The 21,625-nt window shown below is 44.4% G+C and overlaps 1 protein-coding gene across 1 annotated transcript in view; it reads right to left on the minus strand.

Moving 5' to 3' along the window:
* The window catches only part of LOC126249643 (melanopsin-A), a 485,748-nt gene that overhangs the window by 274,657 nt on the left and 189,466 nt on the right, over nucleotides 1-21,625 (minus strand). Inside the window, exon 7 of the mRNA XM_049951321.1 lies at nucleotides 12,707-12,854. Coding sequence (XP_049807278.1) covers nucleotides 12,707-12,854 — 148 coding nt within the window. The remainder of the gene's footprint in view (nucleotides 1-12,706; nucleotides 12,855-21,625) is intronic.

Here is a 21,625-nt window from a genome sequence, read left to right on the forward strand (position 1 = left end):
GCGTGTTTGGCGCCGTGCAGGTGAGCGCCACAATCAGGACTGCATACGACCGAGGCACACAGGGCCAACACCCGGCATCATGGTGTGGGGAGCGATCTCCTACACTGGCCGTACACCACTGGTGATCGTCGAGGGGACACTGAATAGTGCACGGTACATCCAAACCGTCATCGAACCCATCGTTCTACCATTCCTAGACCGGCAAGGGAACTTGCTGTTCCAACAGGACAATGCACGTCCGCATGTATCCCGTGCCACCCAACGTGCTCTAGAAGGTGTAAGTCAACTACCCTGGCCAGCAAGATCTCCGGATCTGTCCCCCATTGAGCATGTTTGGGACTGGATGAAGCGTCGTCTCACGCGGTCTGCACGTCCAGCACGAACGCTGGTCCAACTGAGGCGCCAGGTGGAAATGGCATGGCAAGCCGTTCCACAGGACTACATCCAGCATCTCTACGATCGTCTCCATGGGAGAATAGCAGCCTGCATTGCTGCGAAATGTGGATATACACTGTACTAGTGCCGACATTGTGCATGCTCTGTTGCCTGTGTCTATGTGCCTGTGGTTCTGTCAGTGTGATCATGTGATGTATCTGACCCCAGGAATGTGTCAATAAAGTTTCCCCTTCCTGGGACAATGAATTCACGGTGTTCTTATTTCAATTTCCAGGAGTGTATATTAAATTATTTTAAAATTTTAGAATTCAACTTATGTATTTCTGCTTCTCTATGTACAGGGTGGCAATTATTGAAGTATACGAAATAAAATCGTCATGACTTCTGAACGGTTTGCGTTATGACGTTCAAACTGCAAGGTTGGCCGCGGGGCATGATTGGAATTGTATGGTCTGTTTTAGAGACGAAGCCACTTTCAATTGGATGGGGTCGTCAAGAAGAAAAATTGGGCCATTTGGGGGACTGAGACTCCGCTTTTCGCTATCGAGAAGTCTCTCCACCCTCAACAGGTGACTGTGTAGTGTCCAATGTCCAATAACGAAATAATCGGTGCGCTATTCCTTGATGACATGGTGACTACCGAATGGTATGGGAAGGTTTTAGAAGATGATTTCATCTCCATTATCGAAAGTGACTCTGATTTCGACAAGACGTGGTTCATGCAAGAGGGAACTCGACGCCATTGAAGCAGGAGAGTGTGTGATGTCCTGGAGGAGCACTTTGGAGACCGCATTCTGGCTCTGGCGTACGCAGGAGCCACTGGCAAGGGCCTCGATTGGCCGCCATATTCTTTGGATCTGAACACATGCGACTTCTTTTTTCGGGGCTATATTAAAGACAAGGCGTACAGCAGTAACCTCTAAACCATTGATGAGCTGAAAACAGCCCTTCAGGCGGTCATCGACACCACTGATGTTCCGACACTTCAGCTGATCATGCTGAATTTTGCTATCGTCTGCGTCACATCCTCGCCAATGACGGCAGGCATATCGAACAGTCATAACCTAAATCCGAATAACTATAGTGACGCTTACATGCTGAATAAAGTGCGTGCACGCCGTAGTTTGTAACTAATTTACATTTCTCTTCATATAGTTCAATAATTATTACCCTGTGTATATTAGACGGCCGCGCGGTGCAGCCGCGCGGTCTCATGCGCTTTGCCACAGTTGGCGCGGCACCCCCCGTCGGAAGTTCGAGTCCTCCCTAGGCATGGATGTGTGTGTTGTCCTTAGTGTAAGTTAGTTTAAGTTGGATTAAGTAGTGTGTAAGCCCAGGGACCGATAACCTCAGCAGTTTGGTGCCATAGGAACTTACCACCTACCTACCTATACATTAGACCCAAGTCGCCTCCTCGCGTTCGTCTGCATGTACAGCCTAATCTCAGAAACTTCTGTGGGGGTTTTGATCTGGTTTTGACTAATTGATACACTGATTTACGAGGAAGGTTTCTGTATATAATTTATAAGAATTTCGTACAAATTGTCTGAATTATGGTGAATTAAAGTTTTGTTGTGAAAATGACGCCATTGCCACCTAGTGTACAGCCGTCATAATTCGGGAGAGGAGCATATAAAATTACGTTGTCGTGTTGGAAGTCAGATCTGGAAGCTAGAGAGATCTTTAGAGATTGAATAAGAGTCCCTAACCGTTCTTTCCTCGAACTTGTCGTCTTCTAAAGTTGTGTCTCCAGCGCAGAAGACAGCTCGTCGGAGGTGGGATCTTCTTCGTTGGAGGCTGCTAGGCTGTCATCTGGAATTTGAACCTGTGATTGTGCTTTTTATGGGATGCCACTTGCCCAGGTTAGTCTCTGTATCTACAGAGGGTAAGATCTGTAGTACTGACAATGATGGTAGGCGACACCTCTCATTAATGCATCCTGTTTGTTTATATTTTAAATAATCACTTTTTACACTGTCTTCTACAACACTTGACGTAGCTTTCTCAATAGTACGGTAACTTTTCTAACAACTTCCATATACAGTACGACATGTCCTAGCGGCTCTGAAGAACGCCCGAAACAGTCTTACGCGTCCGGCCCTCCGAACTTCCGAAACGGAGTTGGGTTACCGGACCTTCAGAACGCCCGAGACAGTCTGACTAGTGTAGCCGAAAGTACTTCGTCTCTCAGGCGCGCCAAAGCTACCCGAAGGTGTCCGAAGCACTCTTGTGTTTCTCAAAACTAGTGAAATTTAATAAACGAAAACGGTGGACTCGTAGGGTAACCATGACAGACTGTCATACTGAAAACTGGGTTAAATACATTGGTAAGTATATAAATAATGAATAAGAGAAGTTAGACGTTTTGGTGCCCAAGACTCGAATTTGCCGACCAATCAGAAGCAAGTTCGGTACAACTGGCGAATTCTCCGACGGAATGGTACATACTATACCATCTGCTGCTTGTACCTCTCTCCACTTTTGTACCATATGCTACTTCACGTGTATCAAGCTGCATCAAGGCGAGCTTCTAGCAAGATAGGCGGCCACAGCCAGGAATATCACAAGCAGCTACTTTGGGGAGCGGCAAGCGTAACACACTTCGCATCTGGAGTGATGATCTACTGGTCGCTGTCTGCCTTCGGCAGTGGTGAGATCCTTGAGATCATGCAAGACCAAAAGTATATGAATTCTAACAGTTTATATGGGACGAAATGCATCTCCCACCGCAAGATTTCCTCGGGATACATTTTTCAATTGCTAGTAGGACTGTGTACATCAAGGTAGCGAATAAAGAGCTGTGAGCCGGCGTTGTGCGGTGCCATGCTAACGATCTCAGGTTCTGATACTCTGATGGTCATATAGGAGCTATCGTGGTTGTTCATGCTGGTTTTGTTCTCTGAACGTTGAGGGTGTTCGAACTCCTGTCTGAGGTTCCGACGGAGTTAGTGGTAGCTGCCTTTAAAACTTACAGCAATGTCGTCAGTCACGTTGCTGAAATGTGGAAGACTTTTGACAACTACTGTGTTCTCAGTGGTGTCCACCAGATAAAAATTGAACTGAGGAATCACATCCCTTCTTACTTGGTTTTTGCTGGCTGCATGACTGTCGTCATGTACGATGGCCAGCTGCTCATTTTTCAGGTTGTGGCCAGGAAGCTCATGCCCGTTTTGAATGTCTCCGATACAGATTCGTTCAGACGCCGATCGGAGATGTAATTCTCCCTGAGGTGACCAGTGTGTTACCTCTATCGTACGTGTCCGCTGCGGAGCCGCCTGCTACGCCCAATTTAAATCAGTTGGCACCACCTTTGACTCTTTCGATGAGTCTCTCCTACACGGCCGCTGGCGAAAGTACCAACGGACGATGGTTGTCATCAGCAACAAGACGTGTGTCCCGACCTTATGGTTGTTGATCATGAGGCTGTAACGACATCCGCTTTTCTGCCATCTGGCCACATGTCGGACGACTACCATCCGCCATCTGACATGTTAGGAAGCAACGGTCACGGAGGAAACGAAAGAGACAGCATCATATGGCTTCTGATGACTGCCTCCATCGGATGGGTGCATAAGATGATGGCCCTCCTACTGATGGTACACTGTCCTCCGACGTTCTGGCATCGGACAACGCGATGTCTCTTCTCGCCAACATATCCGTAATCCATTTACAGTCACCAAGGTCCCCCTCCTGCGTCTGATGCAGTTGCCCCCTTTCTGTGTCTGACGCTACCTGTGGGCACACCTCTGAAAGAGTTCCACTAAATTGGACCAATGAGACGTCTGTCTCCTGGGAGGACAACTTTGATGCAGAGGATGGACGTTCTGGAGGCATACATGGCGAAGGTACCCCTTAGATAGGGGCGACTCCCTTCCTGTCAGCCGGCCGCGGTGGTCTCGCGGTTCTAGGCGCGCAGTCCGGAACCGTGCGACTGCTACGGTCGCAGGTTCGAATCCTGCCTCGGGCATGGATGTGTGTGATGTCCTTAGGTTAGTTAGGTTTAAGTAGTTCTAAGTTCTAGGGGACTGATGACCACAGCAGTTGAGTCCCATAGTGCTCAGAGCCATTTGAACCATTTGAACCTTCCTGTCAGTGATCTGCCCTTCCATAGAGGCCCAGTCGGGAGCTCCCCATACTTCCTCCTTGCCTGCATTGCCTGCCTAACTGGCGATGGCAGCTTTTCAAACTTATCGCATAGCCACAGTCAGCACCAATACCATTAACATGTGTCATAAACTGGCTTTACTCCATGAAATGCTACGTGTTGTGGACGTTGACGTTGCCCTCCTTCAGGAGATGCATATTCCAACATTTTGTGTTCTTCGTGGCATTACGACACATGTCTCCCACGCTTCTCATACTGGTAGTGGGGCGGTCATCTTCTTACGTGACGGTATCCTCGTTGATGGAGTTGCCTGTCTCCTGGATGCCCAAGGTGAGGCTTTCGCGTCTGGTGGCTTCAGGATAATCAACGTCTATGCGTCATCTGGTTCAGGCTGCCACCGCGAACGTTCCACTTTCTTCTCAGAGGCAGTCACGCATCTCATCCTGGATCGGCAGGACCCACTGATTATAGCGACTTCAACTCCACCCAGGTGCACAAAGACCAACTGCCGCGTCACTCTCCGTGCCTGGCGCTAGCGGCGATTTTCCAGGGCTTCAGCCTTCTGGACTCTTGGGAGCATGTTCATTGAGATCGTCTGGGGTCTATCCATTTCACTAGCCATTTATCCAGTCTCCTCGATCGTGTTTATATCTCCCGCGACATTGTTGGCGGGACGCAGGTTGCTGCAGTCTGGCTCGTTGTGTTATCTGACTATGGCGCCTACACCTGTGCCGTCAGTTTCTGCCGCCAAAAGGTGTCGTGTGGCTTGGAATCATTGAAACTAAGCACACTTTGTCTTACTTCAACAGACTGTCAGTTGTTCATCGATACCACATGGGTAGCCTATCGTCGACGCCGCGATGCATATCAATCTGTCCTGTGGGACCTCTGCACAAAGCCTACCCTCTGCAAGGCATTGGTTGGTTACGAAAGGGAGGTCGCTTCGATGGGGCGTTGAACCTAGGATTTCTACTTCTCCGGGAATGTACTTTGATGCCACATTCGTCAGAGAGTCAGGCGATGGTGAATCCTGCGAAGGCACTGCTGATGACCCTCTGTCGACGCCGCCTTGAAGGAGCTATGGTCAAGGTGCGCACACACTATGGGTTAGTACTGGATCGTCCGTCTATGTATCACGTGATAGTGGAACAGCGACACCGTCAGAGACTAAGATTAATGTTTTTACGACTGATGATGGACGGCGTTTAGATACACAAGGTGTTGTAGGATCTGCCCTACATGCACATTATGCTACGCTGTACTCTGCACGAAGTCACCACCCAGCCATCACTGCAGCGGTCTCCCAACTCTCTTTTGACTCAGTTCCTGTGATTGCAAAGATGGATCCCCTAGCCGATGTCTCGGAGGACCAAGTCCATAGTGCTATCAAGGAGGGTTCTATGAGCAAGTCGCTCGGCTCTGACGGCCTCCCTCTAGAGTTTGATCGAGTTTTACAGAACATTTCGTCCCCTGCTGGCGCCAGTGTGGACGGAAATTCGTCGAGACCTTATATCGCCTATCGTGAAAATCCCCGACGGTTTCTCGTCATTCCCGTTCACAAGACTCGGGGTACATCGCGGATTTGCGATTATCGCCCTTTAATGTTGCTCAAAAGCGACACGGAAGTCTTTACTCGGATGTTGGGTGCATGGCTTAAACACTCGACCAGTACGTAGTTTCCCTGGTCAAACTTTTTTGGGTGGTACCAATAACATCCTCACTGCCCTCTGTCGTTATGGAAACATAATTACTCTTGCTCAAGCTCGTCGTATGCTGGGCTTTTGGCCGCTCTTGACTTCAGCCAGGCGTTCGATCAAGTCGATCACGGCTACCTGGAAAGGATACTCTGCAACATGGGATACCCTGATACTAGCGTCGACGTCGTAATGCGTGTATTTCCCGGAGCGACGTCCCGTGTACTCTACAATGGCCATCTCCTCTCATCTTGATCTATCGTTTGGTATGTCAAGGCTGCCCGTTATATGCACTGTTGTATGCTTTCGACATGGAACCGTTGATCTGCGGCCTCCGGCAACGCCTCTTTGGGATGTCTCCATGTGGCCATGTCTTTTGCTGCACTGTTTATGCGGACGGTCTCATCTTCGTTCTTCGTAGCAGTGTCAGGAAATCCATGGCATGGGTTACAGCCTACGGCGAAGCTTCTGGTACCGGCCGTAACGTCCACAAATCTAGCGCTATGGATATAGGTGCGGGGCTTCCTGAGGAGAGCGCTGCTTCAGTGCATGTAGCTGCTACTATCCGATGCTTAGGATTCGATTTCACGGGTGATGGGCTTCGCACGACTGCTTTCAACTGCCGGCTCGTACGTTCATAATTACGAGCTGGGATCCAAGATCATCGTTTACGAGCTCTCGATCTTCTGCAACGGAATATGTTAATGTATATTGGGCTTCACTTATTCCTCAATGCTACAGACACTCCCCATTTCGCCCTCCATGGCCCGCTTCATGCTACCGGCATTGGGTTCGTACGTTTTCCACGACTTGCTGTTCAAGATTCGGTACGAGACCATCTCCCTTCCGCGGTGCATGGACGGTTTAATCTTGTATCATGTCCCTGACGGAGTGATAGCTCTTTTCGTCAGCTCTCAGATGGTGCTGCGGTGCCGTTGTCCCATGAGCCTCACCAGCCTGTCGCTGCAGACCCGTGCTCTACGGTCTCTCTCGACCACTATCCAGATTTCACATGTCCCTCCGCACTTCTTTTACTTCCGCTTTTTCTTCTCGCACTGAGCTACGTCCGTAATGCGCTATTGCAAACGCGCTTGGTGTTAAGGAGGGCGATGTAAGGCTTTCTTCAGCAGAACAGTGCACCGAATGTGGGTGAGGGGAAGCATCCCCACGTCGACTCGAGTGCCGTCTCGCGATCGGTGTGCGCTCCTTATCTTGCCACTGGCGTCCAGTCTGGATGATACCTTATGATCAATGGGAAGGAAGTATGCCGGTCACGCCTTCACAGGATTCACGCTCCAGACACCCCAATGTGTATCACCTGTGATGTTCTGGAGACGGACGGGCATCGCCTCGTGTGCGGATGGGCTGAATGTGTCTGGTTCTTGGTGCAATTGATGATGGCCATTGTTACGCGTACAGCTCTTTATCAGAAACCTCCTCATCTGCTCCTCTCACAAACGGAGACAAACTCCGTGAAGTTGATTCGTGGAAACGCATTTCACTACATGTTTCCTGACGGCGAGAAAATACTCCGTGAAGTTGATTCGTGGAAACGCATTTCACTACATGTTTCCTGACGGCGAGAAAAATGCCCTTGATTTTTGGCACTTCCTTAATAAACGACATTGTCCAGATGTTCGCATTCCAAAATACGGCAATTTTTCTCTAATTGTTCTGTCGTGTTCTCCTTACCCCACCCCGGAGCTGGGGTCTTTCAGCAATGAGCAGTTGATCCATGCATTTTCCTCTCTTAGTACCGATTATTCTCTGGTCCACTGGAATGTTATTCTCCAAGGAACTATACATCAGTATTCCCACCGAGTGTGCGAACAGACGCTCCCTCCTCCTCGCGATATCGGTTTCCTGTTACACGTGGTGACGTTAAAAAAAATCTCATATGTAAGATCTGAACCTCTACTACTCCGCGTTCCCTACGTTGTCCTTGGTTCCTGATGGAGGGAACGGGACATGGTGGCCAGATTCCTGCCAATTTTTCCCCCATCTCTCCCTTTGGGTGCCGGGAAGGTTCCGCTGGAAAAAAAGTGCTAGCGTAACGGATAATGTCGTGGTTTATGTTGTCGACGGATGTAAGTTTGCATCCAGCTACACAAAATTCTTTTTATCTTAGCATTATTAACAAATTATAGGATTTTCTTATGAATGTAATACAAGAAAAATAAAATAATAAACAAAAACTAAAAAGTGGTAAAGCGTGTGGCTATAAACCGAAAAGCTGTAGGACCCAAAATCAGTTGGGTCACTTTTACTCATTCTGCATTTTAACCTAGCACTCACCTGTCACTCATGTGGAAATTCGCCAGAAGGGAAATGTAACTCGGATTCCACGATACGTAGCTCCCCATTTCCCGAATTGATAACTGGTTAGGGACATGCATGTCACTTAAGTGACATCCAATTGTTTGCAAAAAATGGCTCTAAGCACTATGGGACTTAACTGCAGTGGTCATCAGTCCCCTAGAACTTCGAACTACTTGAACCTAACTAACATAAGGACATCACACACATCCATGCCCAAGGCAAGATCCGAACCTGCGACCGTAGCGGCCGCGCGGTTCGAGACTGTAGCGCCTAGAACCACTCGGCTACTCCGGCCGGCAATTGATTGCAAATGTTTCGGAACAACTGCATAGCGAAATTAACATACGAATCCAAATCCTGAGGTTTTTATTCCTAATGCATAAAGCAAAACACGGAATGGGATGCAGCTTTGCTTCGTTTAGGTAAAGGAAGTTTAACAGTAGTGCAGCATATGACTCAAAGTTCAGCTTTCTACTTTTCTTGACTCAAACTTAGATGCGAACACTATACTCCGCATCGTAGGACAAATGTTGTTATTTATTTGGACACTTTAAAATTATGGAGAAGACGGGTATACGAATCTCCACTAGCGACGCATTTCGAAATATGACGACAATTTCAGACAACGGGCTTCTGCTTCCCCCACGTTAGCAATTGCACTCTTAATTCACTGCAAATCCTTTGAACAACGGGCAGTGAGTTATCCAACTTTCAAGTATTCTAATAAACATGGCCAATAACGAAAAGGTAACCACCTCATTATGTGATGCGACACTTACCATTTGAAATAATCAAATATTTTTAACCAATGGATTAGCTGCAATCGTTTGAAAACGAGGATAGTGAAAAAACATGCGAATCTAAAATGTGTGCTGTTTTATTGTTTATGCTCCAAGTAAAAATTATTTCGAAAAACTACTTCTTGTGTACATAGTTCCGCGTAGTCAGCGCGTACACAACTTTCCCAATAGAGCGCGCCCCGCTAAGCACAACAGCGCAGGCGCAGCGTTCGCTTGTCTCCGCACTACGAGATGGCGCTGTCTTAGAGACGGACCAAATTTTGCTTCCGCCGATCCGCGTATTAATATGTAACGCAGCCAATGAGATTGCTGCTAACGTAGAACCTTTTCTCCTCGCGGATCACACTCGCGCAGTGATACCTGAACGCTCGAGGTATTATAACGAGTGTACAGACCTCCGATTAGTCAGTCTGCATTAGTCTATAGTCAAGTTTCAGTCTGCGCCTAATAAGATTATCATATTCCTGTACATAGCCATGAAGATAAATGTATAGACACTTTGTCAAGTATCAGAGATATGTGAGAATAAGATTAACATACCAAGACCAAAGGAACTTCAGATTGTCAATTGTAAATAGCATCCAGAATCAAGTTAAGTAAGGTTTATGATTTTTATTATTTTAATAAATGTGTGTGAAAATTAATCAAGTTCTGTTTATAGTTGGTCACCGTCAATCTGCTACTCTAAGCGTGCAAGTGGCATTTCTATCGTCTGACCTAACGGCAGAAGATAAACACGCCATGATAAGACCACGAGACATATTGCTGACACTCGCCTACTTCGTTAGAGCGACAAGTCAAATACTCTGATGGTGTGTGTACCGAAGATCTTACAGTACGCACACCACACTACTTCAGCAACCTAGGTTCATTTACATGCAGTACGTTATTTCAGCAGCGCAGGAGATAACTCAGCCTTCATTTTTCTGCTGGTCTTGAATCAAACCTAGGTGTGGACACCATTCTTTGCGTGGCACGGCGAAGAAGTCTGCTGCAAAGGGTCTACGACAAAGAACTGCGGCAGTGATGCTCAACAATGCATAGCAATACGTACTGATCTTCACAAGAAGTGTACTCTAACACACTTTTATTTGTGTCACATCAGCCTGAGGTACGTATTGAATCACTCCCACATGCACTGACACTCACAATTCGCACACAATATTTACATTGGTTGCAAACACGTTACTTACACCATGATGTGCTTCCATCATTGCTATGAGATACCACTTTGAACGCCAGTTCTATGTGGAACACGTAACATGCGTGCCTCCAGACAAGTTTCCTGCCGTGTGCTGCTTACATTGCGTAGGTTATGTGAAAGTAATGATATTCTCTTACTTAACGCTGTTCTCTGAATAATTTTATCCTTGGCCCGCAAGCAAAGTACGCTACGCCAGCCAAGTCAACTGGCTCTAGGTACTTAATGCCACCCGTGCGAAGCCGGACTGGGTCTCTAGTAAATAATAAACTAATTGAGGAAGTGCTATAGCGACATATACAGGGTGGTCCATTGATAGTGACCGGGCCAAATATCTCACGAAATAAGCATCAAACGAAAAAACTACAAAGAACGAAACTCGTCTAACTTGAAGGGGGAAATCAGATGGCGCTATGGTTGGACCGATAGATGGCGCTGCCATAGGTCAAACGGATATCAACTGCGTTTTTTTTAGATAGGAACCCCATTTTTTATTACATATTCGTGTAGTACGTAAAGAAATATGAATGTTTTAGTTGGACCAATTTTTTCGCTTTGTGATTGATGACGATGTAATAGTCACAAACGTATAAGTACGTGGTATCACGTAACATTCCGCCAGTGCGGACGGTATTTGCTTCGTGATAGATTACCCGTGTTTAAATGGACCGTTTACGAATTGCGGAAAAGGTCGATATCGTGTTGTTGTATGGCTATTGCGATCAAAATGCCCAACGGGCGTGTGTTATGTATGCTGCTCGGTATCCCGGACGACATCATCCAAGTGTCCGGCCCGTTCGCCGGATAGTTACGGTATTTAAGGAAACAAGAAGTGTTCAGTCACAAGTGAAACGTCAACCACGACCTGCAACAAATGAGGATACCCAATTACGTGTTTTAGCTGCTGTCGCGGCTAATCCGCACATCAGTAGCAGACAAATTGCGCGAGAATCGGGAATCTCAGAAACGTCGGTGTTGAGAATGCTACATCAACATCGATTGCACTCGTATCATATTTCTATGCACCAGGAATTGCATGGCGACGACTTTGAACATCGTGTACAAATGGTTCAAATGGCTCTGAGCACTATGGGACTTAACTTCTGAGGTCATCAGTCCCCTAGAACTTAGAACTACTTAAACCTAACTAACCTAAGGACATCACACACATCCATGCCCGAGGCAGGGTTCGAACCTGTGACCGTAGCGGTCGCGCGGTTCCAGAATGTTACAACCGCTCGGCCACACAGGCCGACCGTCGTGTACAGTTCTGCCACTGGGCACAAGAGAAATTACGGGATGATGACAGATTTTTTGCACGCGTTCTATTTAGCGACGAAGCGTCATTCACGGACAGCGGTAATGTAAACCGGCATAATATGCACTATTGGGCAACGGAAAATCCACGATGGCTGCGACAAGTGGACCTTGGCGGGTTAATGTATGGTGCGGCATTATGGGAGGAAGGATAATTGGCCCCCATTTTATCGATGGCAATCTAAATGGTGCAATGTATAGAGATTTCCTACGTAATGGTCTAACGATGTTACTACAAGATGTTTCATTGCATGACAGAATAGCGATGTTCTTCCAATATGATGTATGTCCGGCACATAGCTCGCGTGCAGTTGAAGCGGTATTGAATAGCGTATTTTATGACAGGTGGATTGATCATTTTGAGCATTTATTGCATTAATGTGGTATTTACAGGTAATCACGCTGTAACTGCATGCGTTATCGGAAATGATAAGTTCACAAAGGTACCTGTATCACATTGGAACAACCGAAATAAAATGTTCAAATGTACCTACGTTGTGTATTTTAATTTAAAAAACCTACCTGTTACCAACTGTTCGTCTAAAATTGTGAGCCATATGTTTGTGACTATTACAGCGCCATCTATCACAAAGCGAAAAAAAGTGGTCCAACTAAAACTTTGATATTTCTTTACGTAATACACGAATATGTTCGACCTATGGCAGCGCCATCTAGGGGGCCAACCATAGCGCCATCTGGTTTCCCCCTTCAAGCTAGACCAGTTTCGTTCTTTTTAGTTTTTTCGTTTGACGCTTATTTCGTGAGATATTTGGCCGGTCACGATCAATGGACCACCCTGTATAACTGAATATCAAGGAGAGTCACAGCAGGTATGAGCAAAAAGGTGTCTGTGCTGTCTAAAGTGGTTCCTTACCTTCCTTCGGGCGTTCAGCGCGCGTACTTCCCTAAGGTGGTATTCCTCACCAGGCTGGGCTCGATTCCACACCATGTACACAATCATAGTATACGTCACCAGCAGACATATCACCGGGAATATGTATTGAAAAGTCAACAAAGTTATTCTGAAAAAAAAAAGAAATATACTACTTAGAAAGCATAAAGAAAATAGATCCCGCTCAGAATTCTGCTACACTAGGCTCTGAGCACTATGGGACTTAACATCTATGGTAATCAGTCCCCTAGAACTTAGAACTGCTTAAACCTAACTAACCTAAGGACATCACACAACACCCAGTCATCACGAGGCAGAGAAAATCCCTGACCCCGCCGGGAATCGAACCCGGGAACCCGGGCGTGGGAAGCGAGGACGCTACCGCACGACCTGCTACATTAGGCTGCGCCATGGCAGGAACTAGTAATAGTTAGCCAAAGTGCCAGTATCTTTAACGGTTAGCATTCTGAACGTAAGCTAAAATTTAATGTTACAAAAATAGTTATTTAATAATAACAATGGTGACAGTTTAAAGTACACTCATGAACAATTAGCTTGGCTGTAGCTGTTGGCTGTTGGGTGTTAGAGAGAGAGAGAGAGAGAGAGAGAGAGAGGGGGGGGGGAGGGAGAGACAGAATGATTTGGGGGTCGAATTGGGGGGGGGGGGGGGGGAGACTGACAGAGAGAGCGCTTAAGCCGACATGGAAAGCAGAATAGTATGGCGTGTGAGGTGCTGTCATTTTGTCAGAACATGTGCTCACTGTATATGTGCATTCGAGCCCCGAATGAGCATGACGCGCGGTATCACCGAATTTCATCGCAGCCGAGTCATGCAGACAGTCAGCGTTTCACGTGCCACAGTTAGGTAGTTAGTCAGTTAGTTAGTTACATGTTCCATAGATCATTTTTATCGAAATTATGAGAAACAAGTCAGTTTATGGGATATGTATATATGACACTAAACTCCCCCGGAACAGGCCATGAAGACCCAACGGCACGTGCTCAACACACCGCTCTCCCGTCGCATGTCGGTTTACGAGACCGGAGCCGCTACTTCTCAATCAGGTAGCTCCTCAGTTTGCATCACAAGTATCCCGCTTGCATATAGCACTGGGCAGACTAGATGGTCACCCATCTGTGTTGGACCAGCTCGACAGCGCCTAACTTCGGTGATCTGATGGGAACGGGTGTTACCACTGCTGCCTGGACATACGATTAGCATCAACATTTTTAAATCCCATTCATGCAGCTACACTTAAAAACAATTCTTTTAAGTATCTACCAGTTTTTGCAGGATACCAGATTTTAATTAGAAATTCATCCATGGGATAGTAGGAGACGTCCAAGAGAAATGATTTTAGGTTACATTTAAAATTTGCGTTGGTACCTGTCAGAAATTTTATGTTATTAGGCAAATGATCAAAGATTTTTGTTGCTAAATATTGAACTTCTTTTTGTCAGCTTTAATAATGGGCAATAAAAGTCATATATCCCTCTAGTGTTGTAGATGTGGACCTCATTGTTCTTCTTAGTATCGAGCTACAAAATGACACAGCCCATTGATACAGTTGAGTATCACGCGGTAATTCGTTTTCTGCTTTTGAAAGGGGACAGCGCTGCAACAATCCATGTTGGATTGTTGGAAGAGTACTACAACAATATTCCGTTATATGACACACCTCTTAGGTGGTGCAAGCGCTTGTAGTTAGGTCAGCAAGTCAAAATGACTAATAACGAAGTGGCAAACCATCTCTCTGTGATGAGCCAGCAATGACAAAAGAATTGAGGGCCCTCATGCTCAAAGACCGGCTTATCACAATCAAGTCTATAGTGGAAAAGGAGATCAGTTTTCAACAACATTCTTGACTTTTCTCGAGGTGACAATTAAAACTTCTTGATTACCCCTCGCATTATTACTCATGAGGGTTTAGCCTTATGAAGAGGTAATAGGATTGCGCAACAGTTTCACAAACATGCAGACTATATAAGCAGCACAGATACATAATGAAGGATGTCCCATTTCAGTACAGTTATGATATTCTGCCATAGCACGAAAAAACATTGATCTTTTCAAAGATAAACAAGGAAACGAAGCATTTAAGCGCATTTGATGCAAATGCTAAATCTCCAGATCTACGTTTTAGGTCAACAAGTAAACAATTGTATGAGTCCGTCTTTCCACAAAAGTTTGGGTGGGACACTAATATCGATCCAACACTATCAAATGGATATGTACGTAAGGAACTCAAAACATGGGCAGTTAAAGATGGTACAGCAACGAACTGTCATATCTTCCTCGAAATATCGGAAAAAGTAAAGGGCAGAGAACTAGAATCAAAAGAAAGTGTCCACACATTAAGAAAGCGAAATGGGGTCCCTTACGTGTATTGCCAAGGTCACCAGCACTACTAGGAATGGATTATGATGTTGACGACAATGTTTTTGCATTGGTGAGCTCAGTACAGGATGTTCAAACGATGGCAGCGCCAATAACACTGAAATTTGTAGGAGTAAAGCGGTAAATATCTTGAAAGTAGAGACGCGGATGAACAGAAACTTCTATCAGGAGCGTTGTAGCGAACGGAGAAGTTTGATACTTTTATAATTATAGACAGATAAGTAAACAATTATTAAGAAGAGAAAGTAAAAACAGCAGTGGGAAAAACTTAGTAAAGAACAATTTAGAGCATATAGTTGGTGTGCGTCCAGAGGAAACAGTGCTGGAGAAAATTAAGTTGACGTGGTCTCGCCCGCGCTGGAAAAAAGATGGTAGTTCCAAGACATAACAATGAGAAAGTTCAACAGAAGTACTTGTGAAAACTTTGCTCCCTGCTGGTAAGATTCAAGCATGTAACATCTATAAAAGCAACAAGCCGACTGTGCACCGTGTCGTATTGAACTAGGATAAGGATACGTCATTCCTTACTACATCAACTCAATGCTAGACTTCATCAATCGAAGTGTGTGGTAAGTGCTGGTATGCCTGTCTCTCGGAAGCCCATGACGAGATGTTTTCAGTGGGTGAGAAAACTAGAGAAACTTTATCTCGTTGACAGATATCGCCACAGAGAGTTCAGAGCTACAGTATTGCCATTAACATATAGGATATGTAATGGTTACTGTCCAAATTACCGGCGAAAACCCGTAATCTCGATGGACGACGGTACTGACGTTGTCGAATTCTGATCGTCGTGGTAACATTTCTCCCTCCTGCATAAGGCATAACACTATCTTCCCACGAACAAGAAACTTTAAACTCGATTTCTGAGTGAGAATCCAACTGCGTAATTTTTTCTTGTACATGATGCTGCGCATATGAGATACGAAAGTAACTCGATCTTCAGACTTATATCCAAACGTTAAATTTCCGGATCTGATTCCTTATGCAAATTTTGTCTACTAAGGTCCCTCTATAACCCTTAGAAGCCTGAAATAGGAGTAGCTAAACCCCCTGCATACACAGTGTAGTGATTACTCCAACCTATTTTGTGATGTTGTGCTGAAATATTAACCATCCAGGCATATCAAGTTGAAGTTTGTTCCATGCCGCCTTCATAGCGTTGCAATTTTAATGGCCACTGGTGTAGATATAACTAAGTTCCTTCAACAACAGACTATATATAAGTAACTGCTCCCATGACAGTCTTACTTAAATGAAAGCTGTCAAAAATTCGGAGTCATGCTGAGAGTGAGATGAGAGACAACCACGAAGAAAGAAATGCGAAGATATCTAGGCGCCCTGCTGGGTGGAAAACAAAATTATCTCGATCAAATAGCCTAAATTTTCCAAAGGGCAACAACGGTCACGAACAAAATTTTCATTTAGTGATAAAATGTGTGACAACGTATCAAAATGGTATAGTTTTTTGCTACGCCGGTCTTGGAGCTATCACGTGGGCGCACAAGTTGGATAAAAAGGAAGAAAAAACCTCTGCATAGGGCGCAAAATCTAGTGTTTCTGAGGCCCATAGAGGTATACAGAACGTTTTTTGGTGACGTCAGGTCTCCTTGCTAAAACGCGTTGTGTATATGTATCACCTTACTGGTTAAGGAGGGCGTCATTCGGAGGTCAGCATCGTCTACAGCTAAAACCGAGAAACTTTTCACACTTTAATAGCATCACACATGGAAAATTCTAAACAAGGGAAGAAGAGTGAATCAACTTCTGCCAGCTGCACAAACAAGGCAAAGTGTGTCATGCATGGGTCCGATAGAACAAATAAAAGACTTCATTTTATGACATGGTCTATTTTTATATTACAGAGCGAGGTGAAACAGTGATAAAGGCACTGAACTCAGGTCGACAGGAGAGGGTTTAAAGTTCTTGTCCAGCAACTCAAATTTAGGTGTGTCCATTAACTGAATGCTAGGATGATTTGGTTGTATAGGACATGAGTGACTTCCTTCCCCTTACTTGTCCTATCACAGATTTGATCCGTCTTCAATGACCTCGTCGTGGACTGGACGCTAAACTCCACTTTATCTTCCTTCATTTTCATTTCCTACCTTATCTCCACGGAATACATATAAAAGGCAAAGGTTTACGTGAATGTGGGGGAAATTGGGGCACCAGAGCACCAAATATGTGAGTGAAGTCAAAAACGAATCGCACAAGAATACTGTCTTTCAGGGAGGGAAATAACAATAGTTAAGTACTATGAGAAGAATTACTTGAACTATTAGTGGATAAACATTCTTCACAAATGCCTGAGATCGGCAAGACTACGAAACAGAAGAAGTAGGTTGAAACGAGAAGAGTATGCAGATGCGATTGGGAGTGGAAGCTGCCGACACCTATTGTGAGAACGTAGACGGAAGGTGGGAATGGAAAACACACTGACAGTAGCAACGAAAGCCAGAATGAAAGCTAGGCAAGATGACACGTTTGCGTAATCACTAGAAGATGCCACAACAGTTAACAATGTGCAAGTATATAAGGTTTTTTGTTATTACACTTATTTTCTCTCTATGTTATGTGCTTGTATCTGTTTAGCAGCCAAAGCAGTAGTTAATTTCTCTTATGAAAATTTATTTTAAATTATAAATTTTTATTTCCCTTCAACCTCACCTTAATCAATCAGAAATGGTTAGAGTTTTCATTTTCGGTAAATTATGAAAAAAACCTTCTTCTAACAGCGTGTACAGAATCTAACGTGCCACATGCTCTTCTGAAACTGTTTCTTTTTTCTGACCTGACAGAGGCTTAATGTTTTTCTCTCATATTATCTCATAAATACTACAAAGTTTAGAATTTAGGTGAGATATCCACTGTAATTCTAGCACTGACAGAGATTATGAAAAGTGCTGGTACAGTCTTTTGTCGTACCACGATAGTTAAGAAGAGAGAAACGCTAACGTAACGTAAAATGAGAAATAACAAACTAGTGTTTAGAGTTGTATTGTTCTAAAATGGCATTCTTAATCTCCGTGCCTGTGTTGTAAAATAAAATGGAAACTTTAAATTTCAAGCACAATTTGCTACTGTAGGACACTTATCCTGAGAAGTATATACTTTACAGTTTATCATCCCAGTATTTTATTGTCATATGAGACTACAAGGCCATGTAGCCTTTATGTGCTGCGTACAAAAACTGTTATTACTAAAATCTTGGCAAAATATAGTTTTCTCTTACAATTTGCATTGAAAATCTTCGAGTGTGTTTTTTGTTCTATGAAATGATGCTAAAAATTCGCTGCAGATTTAAAAATATCCGTAGTTATATCTATTTTTGCGCTATAAGGGTTTTTACACTAACGACCAGGTCAGTTGTTTTAAATGAATGCAGCAAACCGGTTTGATGCGTTCGAAACTAAACGCATATTTAAACACAACGTTAATAATTGTTATGGCAGCCATATTATTGTTTGATGACTCAAAGTTGGAAACAACGAAAATGGAAATCTGGGTGGCCGAGGTACCTGAGCCTCTATCCTCCCGAATGAGAGTCCAGGGTCTTAACGGTAGTACTACCTTGCTCGGTATATGCCCTTTAAGTACATTTTTATTGTTTGTGTGTAGGGTATGGCGTAAAAACGGGGCAAGTTCCGTGGACGGATCGAGTGTTATATGTAAATATAGCTGCAAACAAGTTTTGAGACGATATGATGGGATTTCCTCCCTCACGATGCGAAACAGTGTATTGCATATCGAACGCGCTCACGATTTTCGGTAAACAGCTTGTCGCTGTTTGGATATACTCGCCGGCCACCGAGTTCCTGGAACTTTCTCTTCCGCTTCGCCAACGTCGTGTGGGTAAAAAGGAATTAAAGCAATCGCAGCGCCAGAGGTGCTGTAAGCACAGGAAGTAAGACACGTTGTTTGCTGTTACAGGGATTCAGACTTCTGCTCATACAGGGCGAAGGCTCTGAGTTGAGTTGTTTATGACAGTAAAATAGAACAGAGGAGCAGAAATCAGGTCTAATCGAGACTACCGAAAATACGACGTCGTGTCCTCGCTTCTTTGTGCGTTCTTGTTACACTGAGTATTTACCGCGTAGTTCTTGAGACAGAAACGTAGCAACTTAAATAACAGGCAACCATTTTCAGAATTATTCGAGTCAGAGATATTCTAATAGCCTTCCATTGCTTTACGCCGTTAGTAGCCAGTTTCTCTTTGTCGTCGAGAATGTATTTTGATGTGCTGCCGCTGTGTAGACCTATGTAGGTTTGCATCATTTAGCGGAAAATCACATCAACAGCAATGATTCGGGGAGACAGAAAGTATTACTTAGTTAAAACTGTAGTGCTGTATGAATCTACCACAGAAATCGGTGGCGTTGCAATTTGATTGCTTCGTCTGTCCATAACACAGAGCAGGATATTTTAGAGAACAGGTTCTGCTTTTGTGATACCACACCTGCCCTTGTTATAAAAAGTACGATAATATATAGGGTAACAGACGTAATGTGTGACTGGATTGAAGACTTCTTAGTAGGGAGGACGCATCATTTTATCTTAGATGGAGAGTCATAGAGAGCGAAGAATGTTGCTGTTCATGTTTTACATTAATGATGTTGCGGACAATATTAATAGTGACTTCAGACTTTTCGCAGTTGCTGCAGTTATCTACAGCGAAGTACAGCCTGAACGAAGTTGTGCAAATATGGAGTCAGACTTCGATAAGATTTCAAAGAGGTACAATGATTGGCAAGTTGCATTAAGTGTTCAAAAATGTGAAACTGCGCTCTTCAAAAAACGAAAAAGAAACATAGAATCCTATTAATATAATGTTGTTGTGTCAGAGCTGGAATCTGTAAACTCATAAAAATACCTGGGTGTAACACGTGGTAGGAACTTGAAGTGGAACGATCACATAGACTCAGTCGTGAGTAACGCAAGTAGAAGAGTTCGATTTATTGGTAGAATACTGAGGAAAAGCAATCAATCTACAAAGGAGATTGCTTACAAATTACTCGTGTGACCCATTGTAGAAAATTACTCAAGCGTGAGGGACCAGTACCAAACAGGACTAGCAGCAGGTATTGAGCGTATACAGAGAATGGCAGCACGAATGGTCACAGGTTTGTTTGATCCGCGGGAGATTGTCGCTGAGATGTTGAAAGAGCTGAACTGACAGTCTCTTGAAGGTAGGCGGAAACTGTCCCGAAAAAGTCGACTGGCAAAGTTTTAAGAACCGGCTTTAAATGATGACTCTAGGAAATATTACAACCTCCTATATATCGCTCCAATAGGGATCGTGAGGATAAGATCAGACTAACTTCGACACTCAGAGAGCTATTTAAAAAATCATTTTTCCAGCACTCCATACATGAATGAAACGGGAAAATCCCTAATAACTGGTACAGTGAAATGTACCCTCTACCACGCACTTCACAGTGCTTCGCAAAGTATAGATGTAGATGTAGATCGAGAGGAAATAACTTGTGTAGACAGTTTTTTGTTGAATGGTATCGAGTAATTATTTACAATATTTATGATAATGGAGGGCCATTGTCAAACTGCTGGCAGGTGAATCTGTCACAGTCGTTATACTTCCTTTTGTTCGTACTAGACATGGCAACAATTTCTAACCATAGATTTGGAATCTAGGTAAAGATAACGAAAGATCCTGACTAATAATTTTTGCTGTTACGAAAGAATAGGCTTGTAGCGTTGTTATTTGCTTTTGCTGCAAGTCCCAGAAGAACCATATGTTACTACTGGGGTGCAGGACTTCATGTAGAGAGAGTTATACAAGACGACTAAGTTTGTGCCGCTCCTCTTTCAAGAGAGGAGGGAGTTACTACAAAGGGTACGGTAACGTATACTGAGAACAGTTGACCGCTAGGGGGCCGTTCTTTACACCAATCATTTTACGTTTAGCTTACAAGCTGGCACTAACTTTTATTGCCTTGCTGAAGACCGTATCGCCCTATCGTGCGTCAGTGGTGGGTGAAAGGTTTTCCATCTGATAAGAGCACTCGCAACGTCTACATCTACTCTTATTTCTACACCTACTTCTTTTACCACTATCTGTTTCTCCTTCCCCGTTCCATCCATGAATGGGACGTGGGAAGAGTGTTTACCGTTGAACCTTGTATTAGCTCTAATTTCTCAGATTTTCTCGTTGTGGCAATTTCGCGGACGTGTGAAGGAGGAACTAATATGCCGTGCTGAGAGAATGTTTTGAAAAGAAGTGAAATTTTCTTCGAATGAGACTCATAGACACCAATGATGTTATATGTGTATACTTCAACAAATTACACTGGTTGCCGTATATACATGTAACCTCTATCGTAACGCAGTCAGGCAAACCAGTACAACCAATATGACAAATGATTATCATAGTTGTCATAGACACTATCCTTACGACAATCACACTTCGCTGTATGTGTTTTATTTTCACTCAGGATAGTCACATTAGTGATATTAATTATGCTAGATGGCAGTGACAACTCAGT

The sequence above is a fragment of the Schistocerca nitens genome, chromosome 3 (genome assembly GCF_023898315.1).
Source record: "Schistocerca nitens isolate TAMUIC-IGC-003100 chromosome 3, iqSchNite1.1, whole genome shotgun sequence".
NCBI lineage: Eukaryota > Metazoa > Arthropoda > Insecta > Orthoptera > Acrididae > Schistocerca > Schistocerca nitens.